At 34.9% G+C, this 23,495-nt stretch overlaps 2 protein-coding genes across 2 annotated transcripts; both read left to right on the top strand.

Moving 5' to 3' along the window:
* Positions 1 to 1,191: 1,191 nt before the first annotated feature.
* Positions 1,192 to 7,017, top strand: LOC133172601 (uncharacterized). The gene is made up of 7 exons (XM_061307529.1): positions 1,192 to 1,285; positions 1,874 to 2,008; positions 2,296 to 2,500; positions 2,813 to 3,002; positions 3,249 to 3,297; positions 4,622 to 4,824; positions 5,092 to 7,017. The coding sequence occupies exons 1-7, from the start codon at positions 1,193 to 1,195 to the stop codon at positions 5,399 to 5,401; spliced, it is 1,185 nt and encodes a 394-aa protein (XP_061163513.1). The 5' UTR covers position 1,192; the 3' UTR covers positions 5,402 to 7,017.
* Positions 7,018 to 14,764: 7,747 nt separating this feature from the next.
* Positions 14,765 to 18,810, top strand: LOC133206207 (ficolin-1-like). The gene is made up of 11 exons (XM_061342150.1): positions 14,765 to 14,853; positions 14,933 to 15,004; positions 15,611 to 15,731; positions 15,828 to 15,922; positions 16,812 to 16,880; positions 17,078 to 17,171; positions 17,405 to 17,446; positions 17,525 to 17,664; positions 17,772 to 17,868; positions 18,011 to 18,178; positions 18,478 to 18,810. Exons 3-11 carry the CDS (start codon positions 15,611 to 15,613, stop codon positions 18,738 to 18,740), a joined length of 1,089 nt encoding a protein of 362 aa, XP_061198134.1. The 5' UTR covers positions 14,765 to 14,853; positions 14,933 to 15,004; the 3' UTR covers positions 18,741 to 18,810.
* The last annotated feature ends 4,685 nt before the right edge of the window (positions 18,811 to 23,495 follow it).

Consider the following 23,495-nt stretch of genomic DNA (forward strand, 5'->3'; position numbering starts at 1 on the left):
GGGGACAGATACTAAGGAGATCTCTTACCTGTGTTATTTAGTAATACCACACCTGTATGTCCAGTGTTTTGCCGGAAACTGAATTGCCACCTAGCGGACAGGTAAGAGTTCAAGGGTAGACAATGATATAAATGGGAAAAATATCCTCGTATAAAAAGCGAATGGGCTTTAGTGAAAATAAAAGTTTCAAAGTTTCAAAGAATAAAACAAAAAAATATTATAAATGAATACACTGTAATTATTAGTATTTCTTTTAATTATTTGATTTAATTAATAAATTTATTTTTGATTTATTTTTTTCTCGGGTTGGGGGTGGGGGGTCAATTAAGCCTAAGTATGCAATGGAAAGAGGATAACCTTTTATTTTTTTAAGTGTTAATTATGATTGTGGTCTTTGATTTTAACCACAAAGAAGGAAAGGGGGTAAGCTGAAAAACAAAATGGCCATAGTGGGACGAATTTAAGAAAGTGCAAAATGAAGTCTTAACCATAGCAAAAAGAATCTTTCTTTGACCTATCATTAACCTTTCATTCAACACCAATGGACACTGGCTGTGATATCTGTATTGAAGTTCATGTATTGTGTACCTGTAAATCTTTCATTTTTTTTTTTTATTTACCGACAAAGTTAAATATGAAGATTTAAATCCTCAGAAACACCATTTGCATATCTCCATTCTCTCTCTCTCTCTCTCTCTCTCTCTCTCTCTCTCTCTCTCTCTCTCTCTCTCTCTCTCTCTCCTTTTTTTGTTTACCGAATAAAAATAATTTTTGCCAAAGGATTTTTCTGATAGAAATTAAAATACTAAATATTCAGCACTATCCAATGAATTCATTTGCTAATACATGATAAACACAAAATTTAAAAATATATTTCAAATGCAACTGAATTTGATTTCAAAATGTTCAATGCAATCCAAGCTATAATTTGAAAAAATAATTAAGGTATTTTCAACGCATTTTAACTGTTTAAAATTTTAACCACCACCCACCCCAACTCATATCCCGTCCCGTTGTTCTTTTTTGTGAAGTTTTTTTCTTCCCATTTTCTTTCAGCAAAGGTCTGCGAGTAAGGACCTCGGAAGCATAATATATATTATGGTCAACTTCACTTAGTCTTGCCTTGTCTGTGTCCATGGTGTAGAATAATACTGTTGTTTTCCAATCGGGTTCGAAGTTTGTATAAACAAATATGGCCGTTCAGGGTGAAAACAATCAAGCTATATCCAAAACTGATAAAAATTCTGGCACTGTTGAGGGCTTAAAGGAGTTTCTGAACACAGAAGTAAGCAAATTGGTAGTTGTATTACACTTATTTGTAGTATGTATAAAGTCTTCGTTTATTATGATTATTTATCTGTGACAAATTCAATTCAAATTGTGAACAAGTGCGAAGATGCCCACAAGACCCTGCACTGCATAGAAAGAAGAAGAACAGCGCGTTTGTAAACTCCCTTTGCACTCGAAGCACAAATGTAATTTGTAAATGTTGATTTTAATATATTCCTGTCAGTGTTCTTAACATCCGTCTTAATTGTTGCGTCAGAGACCACGTATTTTAAAAAAAAGCATTGGTTAATTCCTTTGTTCATATGTAGGACTTGGAAGTAAAAGCATTTCAAGAAATAATAGATTATGTAGATTTTATTTCTCAGTTTGCAAACAACGGAGATAAAGAAAATGAGTAAAAAGGAGATTTTTTTTTAAATCTGCCCGCATCTTTATCCTTATTCCTCTAAAATTAGTTTAATGTGGGGTATTCCCTAGTATTCCATTGTTTAATTTTCCATGAAAGTAAGTTGGTATGTTGCTAATAAACAAATATGATGCAATTATGACACAGTTTTGTTTAAGCATGTACACATTCTTGCAGTTTTCCTGTTGTATGGTTTGTGAGGGGTACTACAGTCACAATTTTGGACAACCTGTCTGTAGCACATGTCATCTTTTTCTATTCTCATCAGACATTGACATTGAGGATGGGCAACAGGAGGTGTATGCTGAGGTGGTGAGTAGCATTCATTTACAATCTTTCCAATTAGTACAGCTGAAAAATTATCAATTTTCTGTGGTGAATATAATATAAGTGAAAAAAGGTTGTAAGAATGTAGTATAAATGCATATATGTGCTTATATAATGTCAAGGCAAAGAAACTATCAATTATATTCCATATGCATAATATGTCCTGAATATTTCTGTGATATATTTCTACCATATACTTTTTTTTTTTTTAAAATGAAGAAGCATTATTAACATCTAAATATGGAGACCTTAAAATCACACTCATTTTTCAGAAGGATGATTCAGATGCTGACTCTGGTAATGAAGAACCCGGGGTTGAAAGTGATTTCTACACACCTGAAGCCAAACGTCCAACCCTAAGAGTAAAGCCTATACCCCACAAACAAGACAAATTGGCAGAGAGAATTTCTCTCCTGACAGTTAGCACTAAACAAGATCATGTTCCAGAGGGATTAGTGGACTCCATACCTCCAGAGGGTATCAGAAACTGATCTTTTAATTACTGTTTTTAGCATCCTAACAGTAATTTAGAATACATAAGTCAGATTAATTGAGACATATTTTATAGTTATTTCCTTGAAATGTGTACATGGTAAACATTAGTTGACACCTTAAAATGTTGTGAATGGATATATTGTATTCATTCTGATTGGAAGCTTATTTCAGCATTTAAATTTTTATGTGTAAATAAAATATCATTTCATTATTACATGTTTAATACATGTGCCTTTTGTTATGTTATTTTGTTCCCTCTTTCTCATTGATGTATTGTATCTCTGTTTGTTGTAGTTTTACTAGTCGTGTTTAAATACCTGGATGATATATCTCTATGGACAGCAGGCAGAGTCTGTACAAGATGGAGGCAAATCTTGGATGGGGAAACAACAGATGCACAGTGGAAGGAATTCTGTAAACTGAGATGGCCTTTGTTTTATCCCCAGTACAGAGTTAAAAAGTGGAAAATAATTTATACAAAATTGTATGTACTGGTAATAAAGAAATTTTCTTCAATTACACAAAATTTGCTTTTGGTATTTTTTATGTAACAAGTTCCAAAACAAATGTTCTAAATCATTTCATTTTTAAACTGTGAAGAGTCTTTATATTTTATTGTATTAATTGTTTCGGTATCATTTCATATTTAAACTGTGAAAAATATATGCTATTGTATTTTCATTACTACATACATGTATATCCATGTTCAGTTGCACAATTTCCTTTACAGGTTAGAAAGTTCTCCTTGCAAGTACTGTCTAGAAAGCATGATGCTACAGGTAATCTAATTTTTTTCAATTGCATTAACAGACATCCTAGGCTCTTACACCAGTAGCAGATGCAGAGTTTTAGAAACTCTTCTACAGACGTCGGCCTTTTTTTTTTTTGAGAGAGAGAGAGAGATGGGGGCATTGGTACTTAAAAAATGTTAAGTTTAACAAAATGTTATATTGTTATTTTTCCACCTAAATGAGATGTCTTACCCGCCCTGACCCTTATTTGGACCTTCTTAGGGACCCACATGCAGACTTAAGGACTGTCAAGTAAAGAACTTTTATCTTCAGTCATTTCTGGAGGGTGTTTCTGAATGGCAGGGTTCTGATGTATTTTCAACCGTTTTAGCTTTTTGTCAAAAATACAAATGTACAAAACTTATTTCAGCTTTTACAATTACATTGTTTGGAAGTGACGAAATCATGAATATCTGACAATAGGTCACTTGTTCTGTTATTAAACAACATATTCTTTTTTGACTATTTTTGGTTGCAATATTACAAAGCTTAGCCATGAAGCTATGAGTACTGTAGGTTTGACATACAGTTATGCAAAACATAAAAATCATGGATGAAGTAGTTTTCAGATTCAATTGATAGTTGCAAGACAAAATTTTTAAGGGGTTGTCATTCTAGCTTCCACACCATCTTTTTGGTAAGGTGACCTTAACAATGTCGGTGCCATTGTATCACATACTTAACTACAAACATCTTTTTCACTTTTGGAAATCAGACAGTTTCAATCACTAGTGGCCACTTGGTGGTGAATAATGATTCAGGGGTTCCGGGTTTGAATCCTGGTCAGGTCCATCACATTTTCTCCCATTCTTATTACATTTTGTGTTATGCCCTGGAAGTGTCAGGTGAAAAAACTGCCAGAGAAGAGCCTGGATTGGTGTCTTTGTGGGCAAAGACCTTTACAGAGGGAGGGATGTGGTAATCAGACAAGTTTTGATCCCTAGTGGCCAGTTAGCTCAGTTGTTAGAGCACCTGACTAGCGATTCAGGGGTTCTAGGTCTGAATCCTGGTATATTCCATCACATTTCTCTCCCTCTCCAGTTACACATTACATGGGAAATGAATTTCAGACTTTGACCTTGGACCCTGAACATATGAAAAATTTCTAGATCTCCCCATGTGCAAAATAAAAATAAACAGAATAAACCATAAATAAAAGCATGACCACTAAATTTCAAAGTTAATGAATTTCAAAAATAACAGTATTTTCCTGTTATACACATTATTTCTTAACACTCCTCCCCCATCTACCTGTATAAATGACAAGATAAAGAACATTGTAAATAACTTGAAAACTTGTATGTTTTTACAGAGCACCCCACCCATTGAGGAAAATTCATGGAGACACAGAAGATTACGAAGTGAACTAAAGACCCTGAAGTCTGACCCTCCAGAGGGTATTAAGGCCACACCCCTGGATAGACACTGTTGTCACTGGCAAGCCTCTATCACCGGCCCTCAGGGCAGTCCTTATGAAGGGGGGTTATTTCTTCTTTATTTACAAATACCACAAAGGTAAACAAAAATGCTTACAATGCTTAAATGCATAGTATACTAGACTAAGTATAATGTGTCTTAAGAAATTTGATCTTTCAGTCCATGTTTGACCCCAAAAATGAAAAGATATTTGATTGATATTTTTATTTACGATCTGAACCAGAAGCTCAAGTGAGTGAAGTGTTTTGGATAGCATAGTTTTTTATTTTCAGGCACACATTAATATTTCATCCTATTATATTTTGTTAAATTCCCACTTTTCAATTTTTTAAATTTTATTTTCAGTTATCCTATGAGGCCTCCAAAAGTGAGATTCATCACCAAAATATTTCACCCCAATATAAGTAGACATGGGGATGTGGGATTAGACTCAATACATCATAACTGGAGCTTAGCTCTGACAATATCTAAGGTTCTGATAAGCATCCAGTCACTATTGACAGATCCGTACTGTTTTGTGTGTATGGAGCCCGTGATTGGAAAGGTTTACCAGACAGACAGAGAACAATTCAACAGAGTGGCTAGGTTATGGACATGGAAATATGCCATGCATGACTTTCTGTTTCCTATGAATATAGATTTAAATGCTGAGTGATGACTCGTATGTATGTTGTAATAAAAAAATTCTCTTATTGCAATATACATGTACTATAGAACATGTATTTTCAACTACTGTGGAATCATCATTGTTCATGGTGGACCAATGTTCCTGGATTTCATGGGTCAACTTTGCCCACAAATTAACATCCCCACAAACAATTATTTTGTCAAAATATTTGTTCATTGAATCTTTTGTATGAGAGTATGTCCCAATGAACCAATAAAATTTTCCTTGCCCATGAACATTGACCCCACAAATAAAAAAAAGATTCCATAGTACTTTTTGTGAAAGAGCAGTAAATTGAAATAATAGAAAAACAGATTAAAACAATTACATGAAACTGAGAATTTGCTCCTCTTGCACAAAGTGTGGGGACATTAAATCTCATTTGTCTGTCCGACTGTCTGTTCCTCTATCAGTATTTTTGTCACAAAAACTTAATCCTTGGTCATAACTTCTGAGTAAGAAAAGATGAGGCTTTCATATTTCACATTTGCATTACCAGAAAAAAAAAAACTTTTCCAGATGTACTGTGATTTTTGACCAGATGACCTTGAAGTTTAATCAGCTTTTTAAAAAAAATTAACAAAGATTGTAACTTTTGAATGAGAGAAGATAGGATGTTCAAGTGCATTGGGGACCACAATTTTCTGAATTTGCTTCTTTCTTAGCATAAAAGTAAAATGGAAAAATATCACTGAAAATATTGATTTAGAGGAAGGCTAGGACTGATAAGCAAGTCCTTAATATTCCAATAGAACTTGAGTGTTAAGACCTAATGTCCCTCTGTTCTAAATTTCATAAAAAATTAAAAATTCCCAACTTTGATTTTCATCAACAATAAAAGCATCAGATTCAAATGGATCAAGGTTTGAGGTGTGAAGCGACTATACTTACTTTTTTCGAAAATTAAATTTATGTCTAACCATATTATGAAGAAAATTTGACACAGTAAATAGAAAGAGCACTAATTTAATACCACAACATTAAAAAATATATGAGGTATATATTTAGCAGGTTGTTTATCTAGAGGATACTCACTCCTCCAGAGCACCTGATCTCACCTCTGATGGTTTTGAAGGTCCGCGTTTCTATGCTCCCGATAGAAATGCATGTATTTTAATTTATAACAGGAAAATAAACCAGGTGCAAAATCTTTAATTTAAAAAACTATAAATAACAATCAAATTTAATAGCAAAAGAAAATACACGATAATATTAACAGCATTTAATCTAGTAAGTGGGTAAATAACACCTGATAGAACAATTTTTTGGATTTATTTACTTCTGCAGTTATCTCTCTTATCAGAGGGACATTAGACCTTAACAACAATTTTAATCACTTCTGTATTTTCAGCTTCAGCGAAACTTTGAATTATTTAATATTCAATGAAGGAAATGAAGTTTTGGTCTGTTATGGATATGATTTTGTTGTAAATATAATTGCAATTTTCTTGCAATTAGACTCGTAAGAGTTTTGACATTTTAATTTTTATTCGAAAAGAAGTTTTAGCTAGGAATTAAATATACGTAACGCAAGACCAGTATGTTGTTGGGTACATATGTTTAATGTTGCTTACCAGATGAGATTAAAAGCTGTTGTTACTTTTCTCTTCCTTTGTTATAAGTACAAACCAGTAAGGCTACAGTCTCGTCAGAGACTCCTGATTGTGATCATAGGAGTATAGAGAGAGAGAGAGGAAGTCATAATGAATCTACAGAGAAACAGAGGGGTAATTCATCGCTTCATTACCCAAGCGTATGACATTCCTCTGACATCACTAACAACAAACTTCATGAAATAGACACAGGTTGAGAAAACAAAATTCATGGAATAGGCGCAGTTGCCAATGAAAACAAACCACAGTTGTGTATGTTAATATCTACAAAAGGTGCAATGTCTTTGCACTTGATATGGTATCTAAATATCACTTCTCAACCTCATGAACTTCGACTGTCCGCCAACTTGATACATGTATGTGTGTGCATTGCATGGTTGATGGATGTTTAGCTACTCGCTCACGTGGAGTTATCATCAGAGTGACAAATGTGCCTAGGAATACGGGGGATTACAGTATCAGAATCCTCTATAACCCTCCCCTTCGTTCATGTAGTATACACTGGAAGCTGTCTAACTCATAGCCGTAGGAACCGGGGGGGGGGGGGGACACATAATTTTGCCGATATATTATAGAGTATTCTATAGAAAACATAGATACTATATGCTTGTGCCCCCTCAATAAAAACTTTTTTTTTTTTTTTTGCTTGTCAAGAAATTTTTGGTAGTTGTTGATAGTGCCCCCTCAACTGAAAATGTATGGCTGTGCCCCCCCCCCTCTGAAGTTGCTTCCTACGGGCCTGTAACGTGATGTCAGGTTCAGCTACTACATCAGACAGAGTCCCCAGCTCCAATGTTCCCCACTAACGATCAGAATCGTATTCTGTTACGAGTCCAGAACTTCCTTCATGTAGTGTTCTCTCATGGTTCTGCACATCGAAACTCTTTTTTGTTTATAGCGTAATCACACTGATTTCACTCAAACCTTTTCTGATGGCGTTTTCAACCACATTCAATCAGTCACAGTCACTTTGCTTACAGCACTCAAGAGTCTCTTTTCTGATTGTGGGCTTCGTGTTTATATCATTTGTTATAAACAAAAAATCTCTCTGAATCAGGCAGAATATAAACTGTTTACATTATGTACATTAACCACAAAATTGTCATGCCAAGGAGGTAAGCGTCTCATCATGTTGGGCCAATTTGAATACCCGCTTGCATTAATTCTTTATATCATTTTAAGCCAGGTACTCATCACCATCATCTACAGGTTAAATGTCATTTCATCTTTTATTTCGTTTTCATCCTCTGAGGTAACTCATTTTCTTCTCCTCTCAATATCTGAGATGTACAATTTCGAATTCGACCACAATGAATAACGCTGCTCTTGCCTCGAAATCCATGTAACTTTGTAAAGGAAATTGGACAATTTTTTTTTTCAACCAAGCAAGGAACGCTCCAAAATAATGTCAATTTTGGAGAACAGCCACCTTTTCTGCTCTGCAAATACACACAGACTCCTTCTCCGGGTTCAAAAGTAGACCATGCAACTTTCACATCATAATATTCCTTCTGGAGCGACATGCTTTCTACCGATTTTGTGAGAAACTTCTAGACGTTCACACAGAATTCTGTATGAAATATTTTTATTACTGATCACTTCTAACTATACCTAGCCATCGGACCTTCTGGATTCTTAAATCGTAAAAGCCACTTCATTGATCTATGGTCTGTTCTGACGTGAAAACAGTTACCATAGAGATGGTGATGGCAGTATTTCATGAAATGAATAATAGCCAACAACTCTTTCTTTGTAATACATGTACAAAATCGCTTTTCTGTTTTAGACAAAGTTCTGCTGGCTATTACTTTTTTCCGTGATCGCACAGGGGCTACTGATGTTCAACTGGCATCAGTGTCAAGTTTTAACTGCTTCGTTACATCAGGTAATGCTTGTATTGGGGCACTGATCAAACTTTTGCCCAATATCCCCAAATTAAAGCTTCTTGTATTTCTTTGAACCATTGTAACTTTCTGTCCTTTTCAGTGAGTGTATGCAGGAGTTAAGCTTACCGAGGCAAAATCTCTGATAAAATGCCTGTAGTATAGCTGCAAATTAATGTCCCGAGAAAGAATAAACATCTGAGATTCTACTGGGAACAAGCCATTCAGCAACTATACTTACTTTTCAGGGTAAGTAAAAACCCCTCCTTTGATATTATGTGCCCAAGGTATGAAATATTTTTAACAAAAAAGTTGCGCTTTTTAGCCTTTAGCTCGAAATCTGCCTGGTCCTTGAACACTTCTTTGAGGGTTTCTGGCATGTCTTTAAACGAATTTCCAACGACAATTATATCTTCAAAATTTACCAAGCACTTGTCCCATTGAAGACCTGCAAGTACTGTCTCCATGAGACGCTCATAGGTAGCAAGTACCCGACACAATCTAAAGGGCATAACCTTATTCTGATAAAACACATTGCGTGTAACAAATAAAATCATCCTTGTCGGTCTCCATGCCAACCTGCCGGTACCAACCACTGCGAATTCGACGCGCATTGTGGATTGATCTTTGTGCTTATTAGCATTATCGCTTCTTTTCTTCAATTTGGGACAATATCTATGGAAGTTTTCTTCCTCGGAGCAGTGGTAACACTTTCCCTTCTCACTATTCCGTCCATTGGTAAACCTTCGTCTTTCATCATAAACATTTTTACTAGTTTGTTTTTTTTTCTTGAACGCTCTTTTCTGATGATTCTACCTTTATCTGAAGTGTTTGAATCAATTCAAATTTTTTGGATGCGATCTGTCTACATTTGTAGGTTTTATGAAATTCACACTGTGACTATCACATCTCTTTTCAGTTTTGTAATATGCATCCAACTCAATTGCTAAACGATTGGTTTCGTTTCAATATTGAGCTCTTCTTTGCTATATGCGAACTCGATCGCATGTCTGAATCTACTTGGTCTTCATGAAAGACGCTTTTCCAAGCACTTCTCTTATCTCATCTGATACTGACGGATAAACCACAAAAGTGAGTCTTCTTATAATGTCCTGATCCTGACAAGGTTTCTGATGCTATCTAACGTTATTGGGCACGGTAAATCTCTGATAAGGCGGTGCGAAGTTCTCAAGTGCTTTAACCACAAATCGTACTGCTGACCATTCTCTGAAGAACAATCTTAAGACTCCATGAACAACACCTCGTAATAAGCACATCTTAAATAGAGGCCTTTCTCTTTTAGACCATTAATTGATTCGCAAGCATTAATATAAGACTTCTAATTACTACCGTCAAATGTTGCACTCTGTATGTTACACATGTCGCATTTTCGGCTCTAGTCTTTGCCGTTGCATCGAAGAACGACTGTCTATATCTCTCAAAGGGACACTTTTTTATTGCGTGCCTGACCCTCAGCAAATGATTCCCCAATAACAGTAGTTACTTCCATTCATATGTCGACTCGATATATCTCAGTGAACTCGAAATAAAAGACACCACAGAGTCTACCACATCTGTTTCACATTTGGATGTTCTATACTGATTTTAGACGATAAGGACTGACTAATAACTAAATGGTATGACAAACGAAATGACTTCAGCTTTTGCATCATCAACTTCCTTTATTGATGCAGTAATGTTCCGTTTTCACCTGCATATGGTTTTTATAACTCTCAACTTATTTGATACTCAAGAGCATGCTCTGAGAACGATCAATTTTTTAAACCAAGGCAAGATACTGACAGATAAGTTGATGTTATAGGGATTTCAACAACCTTGTTTAACGTCGTGAATTCTATGGTCGTTATAATTACGAAGTTAGCAATTATAATCTATCACTGGGTCGTATTTTCATTGACATATTTCATACAAACAGTAAGCCCTTTGTTTTTGTACTCAGCATGCTCAGTTTGACCACGGGATATTATGTCTACCTGATCAATACATAGGACTCACAACGGACATGGCCGGTCGACTGGGGATGCTCAGTTATTCCTCTTAGGCATCTGGTCCTCTGGAATTTCTGGGGGTCCGTGTTTTATGTCCTGTTAGTAGATGATTTTTTTGGAGATCAATTACTATTCGTCATCTTCACCATTTTCATTAGGTCGAATTTGAGATTGCGTTTGTGATGTTAGTTGGGATTGCATACCAATGGACACTGGAGAGGAGCAATCACAGGAATTTCACATACTCACTGCAGGGTTCGACACTAACGTTAGTCCGATAGTCTCAGACTAATACATTTTCATTCGGACTAATAAAATATGTGGCTAATTAGTCCGAACGGACCAATAAAAATTTCTGTAAAACAATTTGAATAAGTTACCGATGTCCAATTCTCGACAACTTTTACTGGAAAACCCCGCGTGCATTTTTAGATTTCTAGCTTTTGGCGGGTAGTTACACAATACCGGGTCAATTCAGCGCTTAATTTTTCGACTGATCGGTATGAAGTATAAGGTTTTAGCGATCATGATTTAGTATGACACTTTCAAGAAAGATGTTGGACGTTTTGGATATAATGTAAAGGGGAAAAAAATAGTGATTCAGCGATAGTCGCCGACGATCGAAAAATCGTCGTTGAAAGCTTGGCGATGCCGACAATCGATAGCATAGCACCAAAATCGATAGTCGCTATATATATAGCTACTTTAAGCATAATGCTAAATCTTAATATATATTATCTTTTTAGGTAGTGTTTCCTTTTTTTTCTTTTGTACAAAAAAGTCACACTGATTATTTTTATGTATCTTCCATGTGCACACATACAATGTGTCCGTTCGCCTGTATTAAACAATGCATTAAACTGAGTCAGTGAATGATTCGTAAAAATGCTTTGAAAAATATAATAATGACTAAATCTAAATAAAATTCCCTTCCATTAATGCAAATCATAATTATTTTATGCAACGAAAGAACTGACGACGAAATAAAGCTATCAAGAGCACCACACTCAAAAACATCGTCTTTTAACCTGAATTTCCTCTGCTCTCACACTTGAAACGATATTTACAACTTTCCACTCACATTCTGTGTATTATTTTTTTTTTTTACAGTTTAAACAATTATAGGTCAGTCAGAAGTGAAACACAAAACTAGTGTTTTTTTTTATTCTATAAAACGAATGCACAAGAAGTATTGGTATTTTTATTGTGCATACCCATATGCTGTGTCAGGGACCTATATACTAGTATATAGGTCCCTGGCTGTGTATACAAAAATTATTTCTCTGAATAAACTGATAGATTCAAATATGATTAACATTAAGAAGGTAGACAATTTGTTGAACTGTTCTTTATATAAACAGGAATAAATTAAAAAAAAAAAAGAAGAAAATTTATCTTTTGAAAAATCAAAATTTTTAAACAAATTAATTTATCATCTTATCAGTAATTTAGTATAAACATGATTAATGTCATAACAAATGAAGCACTTTGTTTACATAGTTATCAGTTAAATAATAATATAAAACTAAAATTCCTTTTTATTGGACTGAAATTTAAGTAAGTGTAATTCTTTCCTTTAATAAATATAGTAAAATATCAGCAGATTCATTAAAACTTAAATACAGGCCTACATCTTTACTTATCAGTTATATTTAGACACTAGTGCCTATAACTATAAAACATAATACAGGACTTTTAATTATGTAAATAAAAAGAAACATAAGAAATCTGAAATGTCCGATTATTTTCGATTATGAATCGAAATGGTGTTTCCGATTCGATTCGATAATCGATAGTGTTTTCCGTCCGATTCTGAAACACTAGGAAAAAAACGAGATCGGGAATACGATCGTACTTGCTGATTGCGAGATTTCAATGAATCCGTGGAATAATATATTTCACGTAAATACTTTATTTCAAAAAATAATACATGTACATATATTAATTGTCACGTTAAGTTAATGTTAAAAAACAATGATGTTTCTTTCTTTTTTTTGACGCACTTAGTCTAATAAAATCGCGTGCGGACTAGTAAAAGTGATGAAGCACTAGTCCGGCTGAATGCGAATGCACTTTTGACAAAATGCACGGCGATGGAGCAGTCGCTTGATACTGTTACGACTCGCAGTATAACATGCAGTTTAGAGTGGTACATTCGGCCCAGACGCAGAATTTCGTTGCTCCTTTTTTCGTTTTACTGTAACACCATGCGTGTCACTATTTTCCTTCTGAGGGTTTAGGTTTGCTTTGCATTTGATAATTACACTATCTCTTCTCCAGACTGGTACTTGCAAAGCCGGAATCGCGCATGGGTTTAGTGTTGATCGCTTTTCTATTTCAAGGTACAGCTCTTTTCGAAAAAGGAGATCTCCCCATTGAACATTTCTTCCATCCCGCTCCTAATTTACGAAGCAATAATAAATAATTTTTTTTTAAATAAACCAGGAATCTATTTCTTTGATCATTTTTTGAATTCCACCGTGCTACCCAGGCCCGGAAAGCCTACTTCAGGCACGTTAGCCTTCAGGTGCCCTTAAATCTCTGTTTTATTCAGTGTACACACATCTGCTGTCAACAACAAATTAAACAAACATTCTGAGAGTATTGCATTAGTAATACTAGTCCCCTACCGGCAAGTATAATCTGGTTCCCGTTAAGAATTGAAAATGCCATAATTCCGTCAAAAATCAATGAAGCGGATTGAAATGCAAACTTGATCTATAACTAATCAAGGTAAAGTCACATACCAAAAATCAGCTCAATATCTGCAAGCGTTTAGAAAAAAAAATGCGGAAAACCCTGTAAAATTGAAAAGGTCGTAATTCCGTCAAAAATCAATGAAGCGGAACAAAATGCAAACTTGATCTGTAACTCATCAAGATACACTCACATACCAAAAATCAGCTCAATATCTGCAAGAGTTTAGGAAAAAAGTGCGGAAAACCAAGTGGGACAGACTGACAGACAGAGGGACAGACGGACGGACAGCCTCACAGGAAACCTATAGTCCCTCCGGTTTCACCGGTAGGGGACTAATAACTGATCAACCCCACTGTCTCAGCTTATGTACCCATCAGGTCACATGACTGCTGAGAACCAAATGGAGTCGTAACTTTATAGCTGAAGAGAAATGGACTGATATTTCGATCTTGATTACAACGCTTTAATATCTAGCACGCATTCTCCTTTTCCAGACAACAGAACGTTTTAAACTTGCGAATGTTACCAGAAATATATTGAGATATTGTTTTCAAGTATATTTTCCCCCACTAATTTGGCGATAACGCCCCTTTTATTTTGTCAGATATTTTCACCAATGCTATAATTTTTAATCTTGATCGAACTGCGGATGATGATTGATCTGTGTGCAATTTGTACTGCAGCATCTTTTATTTCAAGGAGAATTGAAGAGGGATACGCTTGTTTTCTTAGATGTTTGGAAGTCGACCTTATTTTATCATCGTGTAAGGACAATACATAATCGATTTTCGAATGAATTTCAAGTGAATGATATGACAATATCAGAGGTCACAATGTAATATCAGAATTATCCAAGAAGAGTCTTATCTTGGTTAATAAGGCCGGAAGATCGACATGTTTATAGGTAGGGTAAAAATCGCAAGTAAAGGTACAAAAAGTAAAATATCTGCACTTAAGAAAATGGCATGCTCTTTGTTTCAGATTTGTGCATAGTGGGTTTTATATACTGGACTCTTCTTATTTCTGGTGTAGGTGAGTGAAACAGGAAGTTAAAGTGCTCCATATTAGATTGAAATAGACTTAGATGCCTTTAGTAAAACAGAGAACATCTATACAAGATGCATTACTATTCTGTCTATTTTATTTTCGTTTTAGATAGCTTATACTGTCTTTCCTGTACGGAGAGCGTATCTCCCAGACATTGTCACCAGATTCAGAAGTGTGATGTTGGAGAAGTGAGATTTCCATTATATTAATGTTAGGATTTTCATATTCTCTATGACGAATATACAGCTGTTTGAAATTGTGTTTTAGACATGTTTCACCCGAAAGTACACCACAATAAACGGAGTGACTGTTTACGATAGCAGTTGCACCCATCTGTCGGTGAGTAGTCTGGGACCCGTTTAACAAAAGAACTTACGACTAAGACCAAAATTTTATTCTGCTTATTACTTTTTCTTTTACATTAATTTGAAAATGATTTAAATCCTTTTTAAACAGAATTCAGAAAGATTTTTTTTTGCTAAGAATATCAAGTGGAATCATTAACTTTGCAAAATTTTACAATCAAGTAAAAAAAATTTGTCCTAGTCGTAAGTTGTTTTGTAAAACAGGCTCCAGGTGAAGTTTAAAAATGGAAAGATAATTTTAAAATAAGAGTAGATTAGATCCATCCATATTCATCCATCAAAATTCATATTTGTGAAGGAGTTAAGCTGTCTTATTTCTTCACATGAATCAATATTCCAAACATAAGAAATTAATGCACAAAGAAGCAGTCTATTTGGTCATTTGAACTCTATGGATCCTACACAATACTTAAATATACAATCAAATCTCGTTCTTTTAAAGTGGTCTCTGATTTTATCCAGATTGACGTATGGGATCAAGAGAGATACTTCTCTGATAACTTATCTTACAAACAACAATTAATTTTCATTTAGACCATATTCAAAGAAAAACAATGACATTAAAGCGTGCACTCTGTAGATGTGTCCAGGCAATATAACCACGACACCAGCCGGTGACCCTCTGTCAGTCACAGACAATTCAGATTGTGTTGAATGCTGCCAGACGGATGCATGCAATAGCCATGGTTGCGGATCACAAGGTTTGGTGTCGCTGTTTATTTTATGTAATTCAAACGTATTCATAATCTTATTCCTAATAAAGATTTATAATTGTATTTGTTAATCTATATCACCAGAATACCCAGCCACGCGAGGTCCCCTATGCTTTAACTGTGGACAGATTGCCGACCCTACTCTGTGTCACAGAGCAGCTGTGTGCGCTCCTGATCAAGTTAGATTTTTTTCTGATTTTCCATCAAAAGATTAAGTTTTTAGCTTACCTGATCCAAAATATTAAGTGACCTTTTCTGATCGAAAGGTGTCGGGTGTCATCTGTAAACTTTTTACATTTTTTACTTCTTCTCCAGAACCACTAGGTCAATTATAACCAAACTGGCCTTGGTTGAAGGGAATTAACTTTTGTTCAAAATAAGAGCCCCGCCCTCTTTCATGTCAAGGGGAGAAAATTCAGAATTTGTCAAAATTTGTTGGCAACTTTGAAAAATCCTCTTAAAAACCACTGGGCCAAAAAAGATAAAACTTTTATGAAGGTTTCTTTACATATTGTAAATTCAAATTTGTTCAAACCATGGCCCTTTGGTTTGGGGTGGGACCTCAGAAGGGGGATCAAAATTCTATATGGGAATAAAAAGGAAAATCTTAAAAACTCTTACTCTTAAGATCAGCAGGGCCATGATAAGTCATATCGATATGGAAACATTTTCAGGTTGTATAAATTCAAGTTTGTTCAATCAAATCCTCGAAGGATAGTCTGGGGACTCAATAGTTTTACATGAAAACCAAATAACAGCTGGGCCATGATATATCATATTCATATGGGATCTATCTCAGGTAGTGTAGATTCAAGTTTGTTCAAAGAATCATCTTGGGGGTATACATATGAATATGCATAGATTTTTTTTTTTGAAGTCTTCTTCTCAGACAAGATTGACAGGGCCATAATTAGTCATATGGAAACATCGTCAGGTAGTGTAGATTCAAGATTTAACATATGCTATATGTTCCACAGAGAACATTTATTGTTCTGGTTAGACTTGTTTTGATCGAAAAAATGATTGATACACATTAATTTTGCATGACGAAGAAACATTTTTTGACAGGTTTGTCATATTCAAGAAAATAACGAGTTTGGTGATACTTTTTATACAACAAGCTGTATAAATAAACATGTAAGTAACATACACTGTTTTAAAGTGATCATAATGATCTGTTATTTCTATATACATGTAGAGTTAATAAAAGCATGTACCCTTTTTCTAGATGAAGCATCATGAACATTTAATTAATCTACAAACGATTTCCATGGCCATGTATAGAGTTTATTAACCACTGGTAACATTTTAAATATATGTTTTATTTTTATAAGGAATGTAGCATTGGAAGTGGTTCAATCTTTGGAAAGAGAGCCGAGAAAAGCGTGTGTAGCCATTGCTGCTCAACTGATCTCTGTAACAATAATTGTATGTCTTTAAAACATGAATTGTTCACATGACGTAAAATGCTGTTAATTCAATGTGTTTAAAACAAAAGTATTCAAATGATTTAAATTTGGGAATTTAGATTCTTTAACTTGTTGACCTTTTCTCAATTAATTTCAAAAGGAAGTTTGTAACAATCAACCGAAAGAAGTCAAATTTAATTTTAATCTCCATCTCTTAAAGTAAGTAAAAAAAAATGGCTTTGTTATCAACAGGTGGAAACGGCATTCCGATCACCTCCCCTCCTTCCACGACAGGTAAGCATCAAATTACAGCATGCCTGATTTATAAAGTATCTTTTACTACTATATGTTCTTGAACATGACACATTCCAGGAACCGTCCCGTTTGATTGTTGGGATGTCTACCAAAATGGTTGGACAAGTTCGGGTGTGTACATTATCTTCCCCTGGAGAGACATGTCACGTCCTGTGGAGGTGTTCTGTAACATGGAGATTCCTCCTGGGGGATGGACTGTGAGAGTTTTTAATTTTGCATGCTTTATATATTTTTTAATTTATTTTATGATGTAACCTGTACATACACAGTTGACATCTACATTTTTCATTACTTTAATACACAGGTGTTTCAGAAACGTTTTGATGGCTCAGAGTCTTTTAACAGAACATGGGTGGAATATCAAAACGGTTTTGGTAGTGCACGGTCAGAATACTGGCTAGGTATGCTGGACACTCCTGTAAAGTCTTTAATTTGATAAACTTTCTATTCACTCTTATACACTCATTTCTGAAAGGGCAGAGGAATGTCTTTCTAGCAAATTAAAATTATTTGACAGATTTTATCATCATCGATTTACTGTAGGCAACGAAATTTTACATACCTTGACCGAGAGGAACAACACTAGACTCCACATCATTATAAACTCCACGGATGGACGTTCCTGGTATGAAGATTACGATATATTTGCCGTGGATGACAAGTCAACTCGGTATAGACTTACACTAGGTGGTCAAGCTAATGGAACTGCAGGTATGGGAATTGAACCTAAAGATGTCCCTGAATATTTATCCAGCAGTTTGATTCAGATTTTGTCTCTTATTCCAGACATTTTCTCCTTGAGAGATGTAATATTTATAAAAATTAGGAACCACATTAATTTAGTGTCTACTATATACTGTCAGTGAGTACTCGGGAAATTCTTGGACTGAAGCTGATATCTTGTATTGCTTTATGAAGTGCACATATATTTGCTTGTATGGGCTTGAACGATCAAAAATACTATCATTCCAGTTACTAGAATCATGTTGTTGTTTTCCTAATTAAAATAGGCGATATGATGATGGACACAGGTCTACCACAGGCTAACCTCGGTGGTAAGATATTCTACACACCGGATCCACCGTATAATGACAATTACAACTGCACCGCGCGGCTACACGGCGGTTGGTGGTTTGCCGCGTGTGACTTCGCGTTCCTAAATGGATTGTATGGGAACGTGTCCTGGTGGAATCCTTGGCATGGACCGATAATGCAGGGAGACACATTCTTAGCAAGTGAAATGTCATTTAACAGACTTCAGGAAACATTGTAGCAATACTATTTTGTAAAAGGTTAATGATCATGTTTATATTCTGTACATTTCATTTCCACATTTAATTGTATTTAGCGGCTTTCTTAATCTTAGATTGGAGTATACTATAATTATTTCATTAAATATTGAAAAAAAATTAACCTTTAAATTAGGTTTCAGCTAGTTGTTTAATTGTTTTGTCTTTATGCATTGCAAACAAAGTAATGCTATCTTTCCTGTAATCTTGCACAACCCCTCCGCAGTAACGACTATTGTCTGGTTCTCTGTATTCTTTGTTTTTTGTTCATATCTTTAAGGTTTTGATCAGAAGGGTGTTTAAAAGTCCTGTATCTGATGGCGAAGTAAAATGAATAATAAAAAGAGAAAGGGCGTCTACAAAACAATCATTTCTCGATCAAAAGACGTAACTTCTACACACTACAGACTGTTTATCACGATAAACGTTTACGAAAGCACAGTGAAGTCTCTTTTAAGAGAGAAATTTCAAAACTTAATTTTATAAATGAAAATTACATATCATGATAAGTTAAAATAGTATTTTCAATCCGTCACGATGTAATTTGAATATGAATTGAAATGTGACGAAAGAAAAGAGGTGTACAGTATTTCAGTGGTATATCAATATGCCTGCCCGAATAAAGACGCATATATATATATATATATAAAGTTAGAAAGCTAGAAGACTGTATGACGCATATTCAGAACGGTCCTGTATCAGAAATGTACAGATGTTTAAATTTCAATGAAGATTTAACAGGTCTCTTTATCGTCAGAATGTCAGTCCGTCTCCTTTTCTTTATGACTGAATAGTACCGCCATATCACTCACAGGCATTGCGTGTACAAGAGGCTTTCTGATAACTTGAGGTGTTCGTTATATTCTTTTTTCAAAAATCAATTAAAATGAATGTTGGGACATTTATTTCTATACTTTTTGGACTAGCTATGGCTATTAGCATCCAAGTTATAGTTCCGTATGCTTTTGTCAAATTTTTATTGAAGAGGCATGAAATAAAGAAGACAAAAAGTGACGAGGAAAACCGCGATACTCTGTCAACAAATGGTTTAAGTGAAGAACTAGAAAACAATAAGGCAGCTACTGAGATAAGGGAGACAAAAAGACTGTTATTTACCATAACATCCATCAATAGCACCGTATTTTTGTTCATTTGGATTTACGTTTTCGTAACTGGAGTAAATTTAGTGTCTCAAGCGAACCCGTCCTCTTCAACGTTAATTACTGACTATGGAATTTATTATGGAATTGGAATATTGAATCTGATGTTTTCGATATCAGGAATAATTTACTCGGTTTTTCATTTGGTCTTGGAACACTTTGTGTCCGACGATAGACACTTTGTGGAAAAGTTTTCGAACGAACCAACAGTATTGGAAACACTAACCACCCTAACATACAAGGAACCTGTCATCAAATTTACAATCAGTTGTTGGCATTACGAGTATAAAAACACTATCTTTCCCGCTGTCCATCTTGAGGATCCGGAGATAGATCCAGACGTAATAAAAGTTGTCGATTACGAGGAGTCCGAAACATTTATTTTCAAACGCTGTGTTGACCAATCCAAAGGATATAATGGTGTAGATTTGCCTCCAGAAGGTTTGGTGAGAGTAAATATTAACCATTTGGTATTGTTTGGAGACCAAAAAACAAAAGATAGTTTCAATAAACAAAGACTGGAATTCTGTCACCGGGTGACATCTCAGAGGAGGTGGTGTAATCAGGAAATGACCACGGAAATTGTATTTCCGGGAAACCGAGATGTTATAGCTTCAAACTGGAAAGTAAAAGAGTCTTCAGTTTGGTTTAACAAAATGTTTTACTGGATTTGTTTAATTACTGGCATGAAATGGCTTTTTACACTGATTTTTAGATCACAAACTAAGACTGTAGACTTTCAACTTCTCAAAGTAATATACATTGAATGACATACAGGTTGAGAATTGAATTTTAATGAATAGCCTTTTTTTTTAAACTTAATTATTGATGACTTTGTATATTGTGATTTAATAAATCAATAACAACAATGAAAAGCTCTGTGACAGTTGGGGGGGGGGGGGGGTATTTCCATTCTCGTTTTAATCAGGTTCCTGGTCAACAAAGGCCGTTCAAAAATTACAGGACAAGATGAATATCTTGAATGTTTTACGGTAAAAAAATACAAATACTGGTAACTAGAAGCTCATTACTTTTATTGAGTGGGACTTCCGGTATTAAACTACTTCTTGTTGGGACTGGATATGATGGAAGGAAATTCAAAAGCCATCATTTGCACTCATTACAACTAATCTGTTTCCTTTTAAAAGGCCTTGTTCTATTTTTTGTTTTTTGTTGTTGTTTTTGTTGTTGTTTGTTTTTGTTTGTTTGTTTGTTTTTTGTTTTGTTTTGTTTTTTTTATTGTAATATTTTGTTTTGTTTTGTAATAATATTCAATCATTAACTTGGCTATATCGCTAGGCGGAGAAACATAATATTCAATCATTAATTTGGCTATATCTTTAGACGGAGAAACATAATATTCAGTCATTAATTTGACTATATCTTTAGACAGGGACAGATCAATCAGTGTATTTATTGGTGAGATTTCAGTGGATTAAACATCATAAATAAATCAAGCATCTTAGAGTAATCGCCCCAACAAAAGAAAAAAGAGAGGAAAAAATAACATCTTTTCCTTCTTTATTTACAACCTGTCATGACCCGAAGAGCTCTAAACGAATGAAAATTTCCAGTATAATCTCAACTCAATATTTGACTGACTACATCTCAAATAATTTAACACATATGCTGTAAGCCAGGCTAGCTTCGTGTGAGCAGCTATCATTTATTTTGACTATCGGACATACACTACATTGTATGTAAAACAATTAAGTACTGCAATGTATTTGTAAACTACGTTGCATGCTATCCGTTATATCCCTATCACAGACATTAAAAATAAGACAGACAAAAAAAACCATGGACGAGTAACTGGAAAATCCCGTGTCCGTCGTAGCTGCAGATCTGTAGCTCGCTGTCTGAAAAAATTCAGATGGACGACCATCCCAATTTTTTTTTAGACCAGCGAGAATAGACGAAGAACTGCGAACGATAGTATTGTTCTCCCGCCTACCTCCAACTCAATTTTCAATAGTTAACACATTTGAATGATTTTTCATAATTATATAGATATTTATATGAATTTTCATAAAACATTACTTCTTGGGGAAAACAAAGAGAGATAACTCTATAATTTTGGTAATACTTGTGTTTTTCACTATAGAAATCAACGGAAAACGGAAAATATTTTTAAAACATCCTCTCCCCCCCCCCCCCCCCGAAACAAAAATTCCTTTTTACAGGTTATATGGACTGTCATTTCACAAATTCATACCAAAGCTTTTTGTGTTTCACGGGGGGGGGGGGGGGGGGGACATATGTCTACAGACTAACAACTACATAAATGCTTATTTTTTCACCAATTTCAAAGGGGTTTACAATTAAAACATTGTATTTTATTGATAATATATACTTAATTTTATATGCGTAGAACATAAGAAAAGATTTAAGGAACATTTATTCATATCCAAGAATATTTTAAAATGTGGTGATGCTTTAAAGCCCGATTTCAATGGAAAATATGTCTACCCCCCTTATTTAAAGAGCTGGAATTAGGGGTAATTAACTATTTAACACTGGTATTAAAATTATAAGTCAATTACCATTGAACTGTTCTTTTCATTCAACAAAGATTTTACGGCCAAATTGCCATTAGTATTGAATTAAATGGGTTTAAAATGTTGGCGGGAATCGAGAGTTAGCGTGCGTGGTTCTTTCACTTTCTATAGAGTTTACTTATCTCCCGTTGTCGGCGTAACACTCATTTTTGTCACCATATATCCTTTGTAACTTACCTTTAAATATTTTCAATCTTCAAACGGAATTGGGCAATTTTGACCCGTTCCTGCATGAATTGTCTTAGAATGGGGCAACATAAAAAACATAGTGAACATATATATTCAAACGGATTTAATTTGCAAGACATTGCCCCTGAGAGTTGGTAATGTAGAGGGAATGTAGGGCCGACTTCATTTGTCACAGATCGGCGTACGCCGAATTGCGCCGGTGTTGAACCTTTCCCGGTCAAATGAGGCAACAAGCCGGGTTACCAAAGGTCAAGCGGCGCATTCGGCGTACGCCGGTTTGACAAATGAGTCTTACGCCGGTTGACCCCAGATTGACCCCGCAAAGGGAAATAACTTTCGTAAATGTGAAATTCGTCTATTTTAACTATATATTCATATGTAAAATCCTATTACTTTTTACCATTCATGTAACGTCGCTTTGATTGAGAATATGGCTTTTTAACATATACCAAGGATTCCGCTCTCAAATGAAAACGGCGCTGGATTGGCTCACTTTTCATCTAATGCAGATATTTTAATGTAATCCTCGGTGTATATTTGAATATTCGTATGAATTTTATAGTACATATTAAACAAAGACTACTACATAGGCGTCCTAAAATTCACGTGACTTATCATCACAACCACCCCTTGTGGACATGGACTATCTCTGTCTAAAGATTTCTTTCTGTTTATTTTGTTTTGGTGTTCTAGGTGTTAATATACACGCATGTTAAAAAAAATGTTAACCTCTACATGGATATAATGCCAAAACCCGATGAAATCCTTTGCTTCAAGGAGAAGCAAAATATATGAATATTTAAGTTAAGTTGAGGTTCAAGCGGTGAAGCAA

This window comes from Saccostrea echinata, unplaced genomic scaffold (assembly GCF_033153115.1).
Source record: "Saccostrea echinata isolate AGI-Se365-2 ecotype Australia unplaced genomic scaffold, CSIRO_AGI_Sech_v1 ptg000054l, whole genome shotgun sequence".
Classification (NCBI taxonomy): domain Eukaryota; kingdom Metazoa; phylum Mollusca; class Bivalvia; order Ostreida; family Ostreidae; genus Saccostrea; species Saccostrea echinata.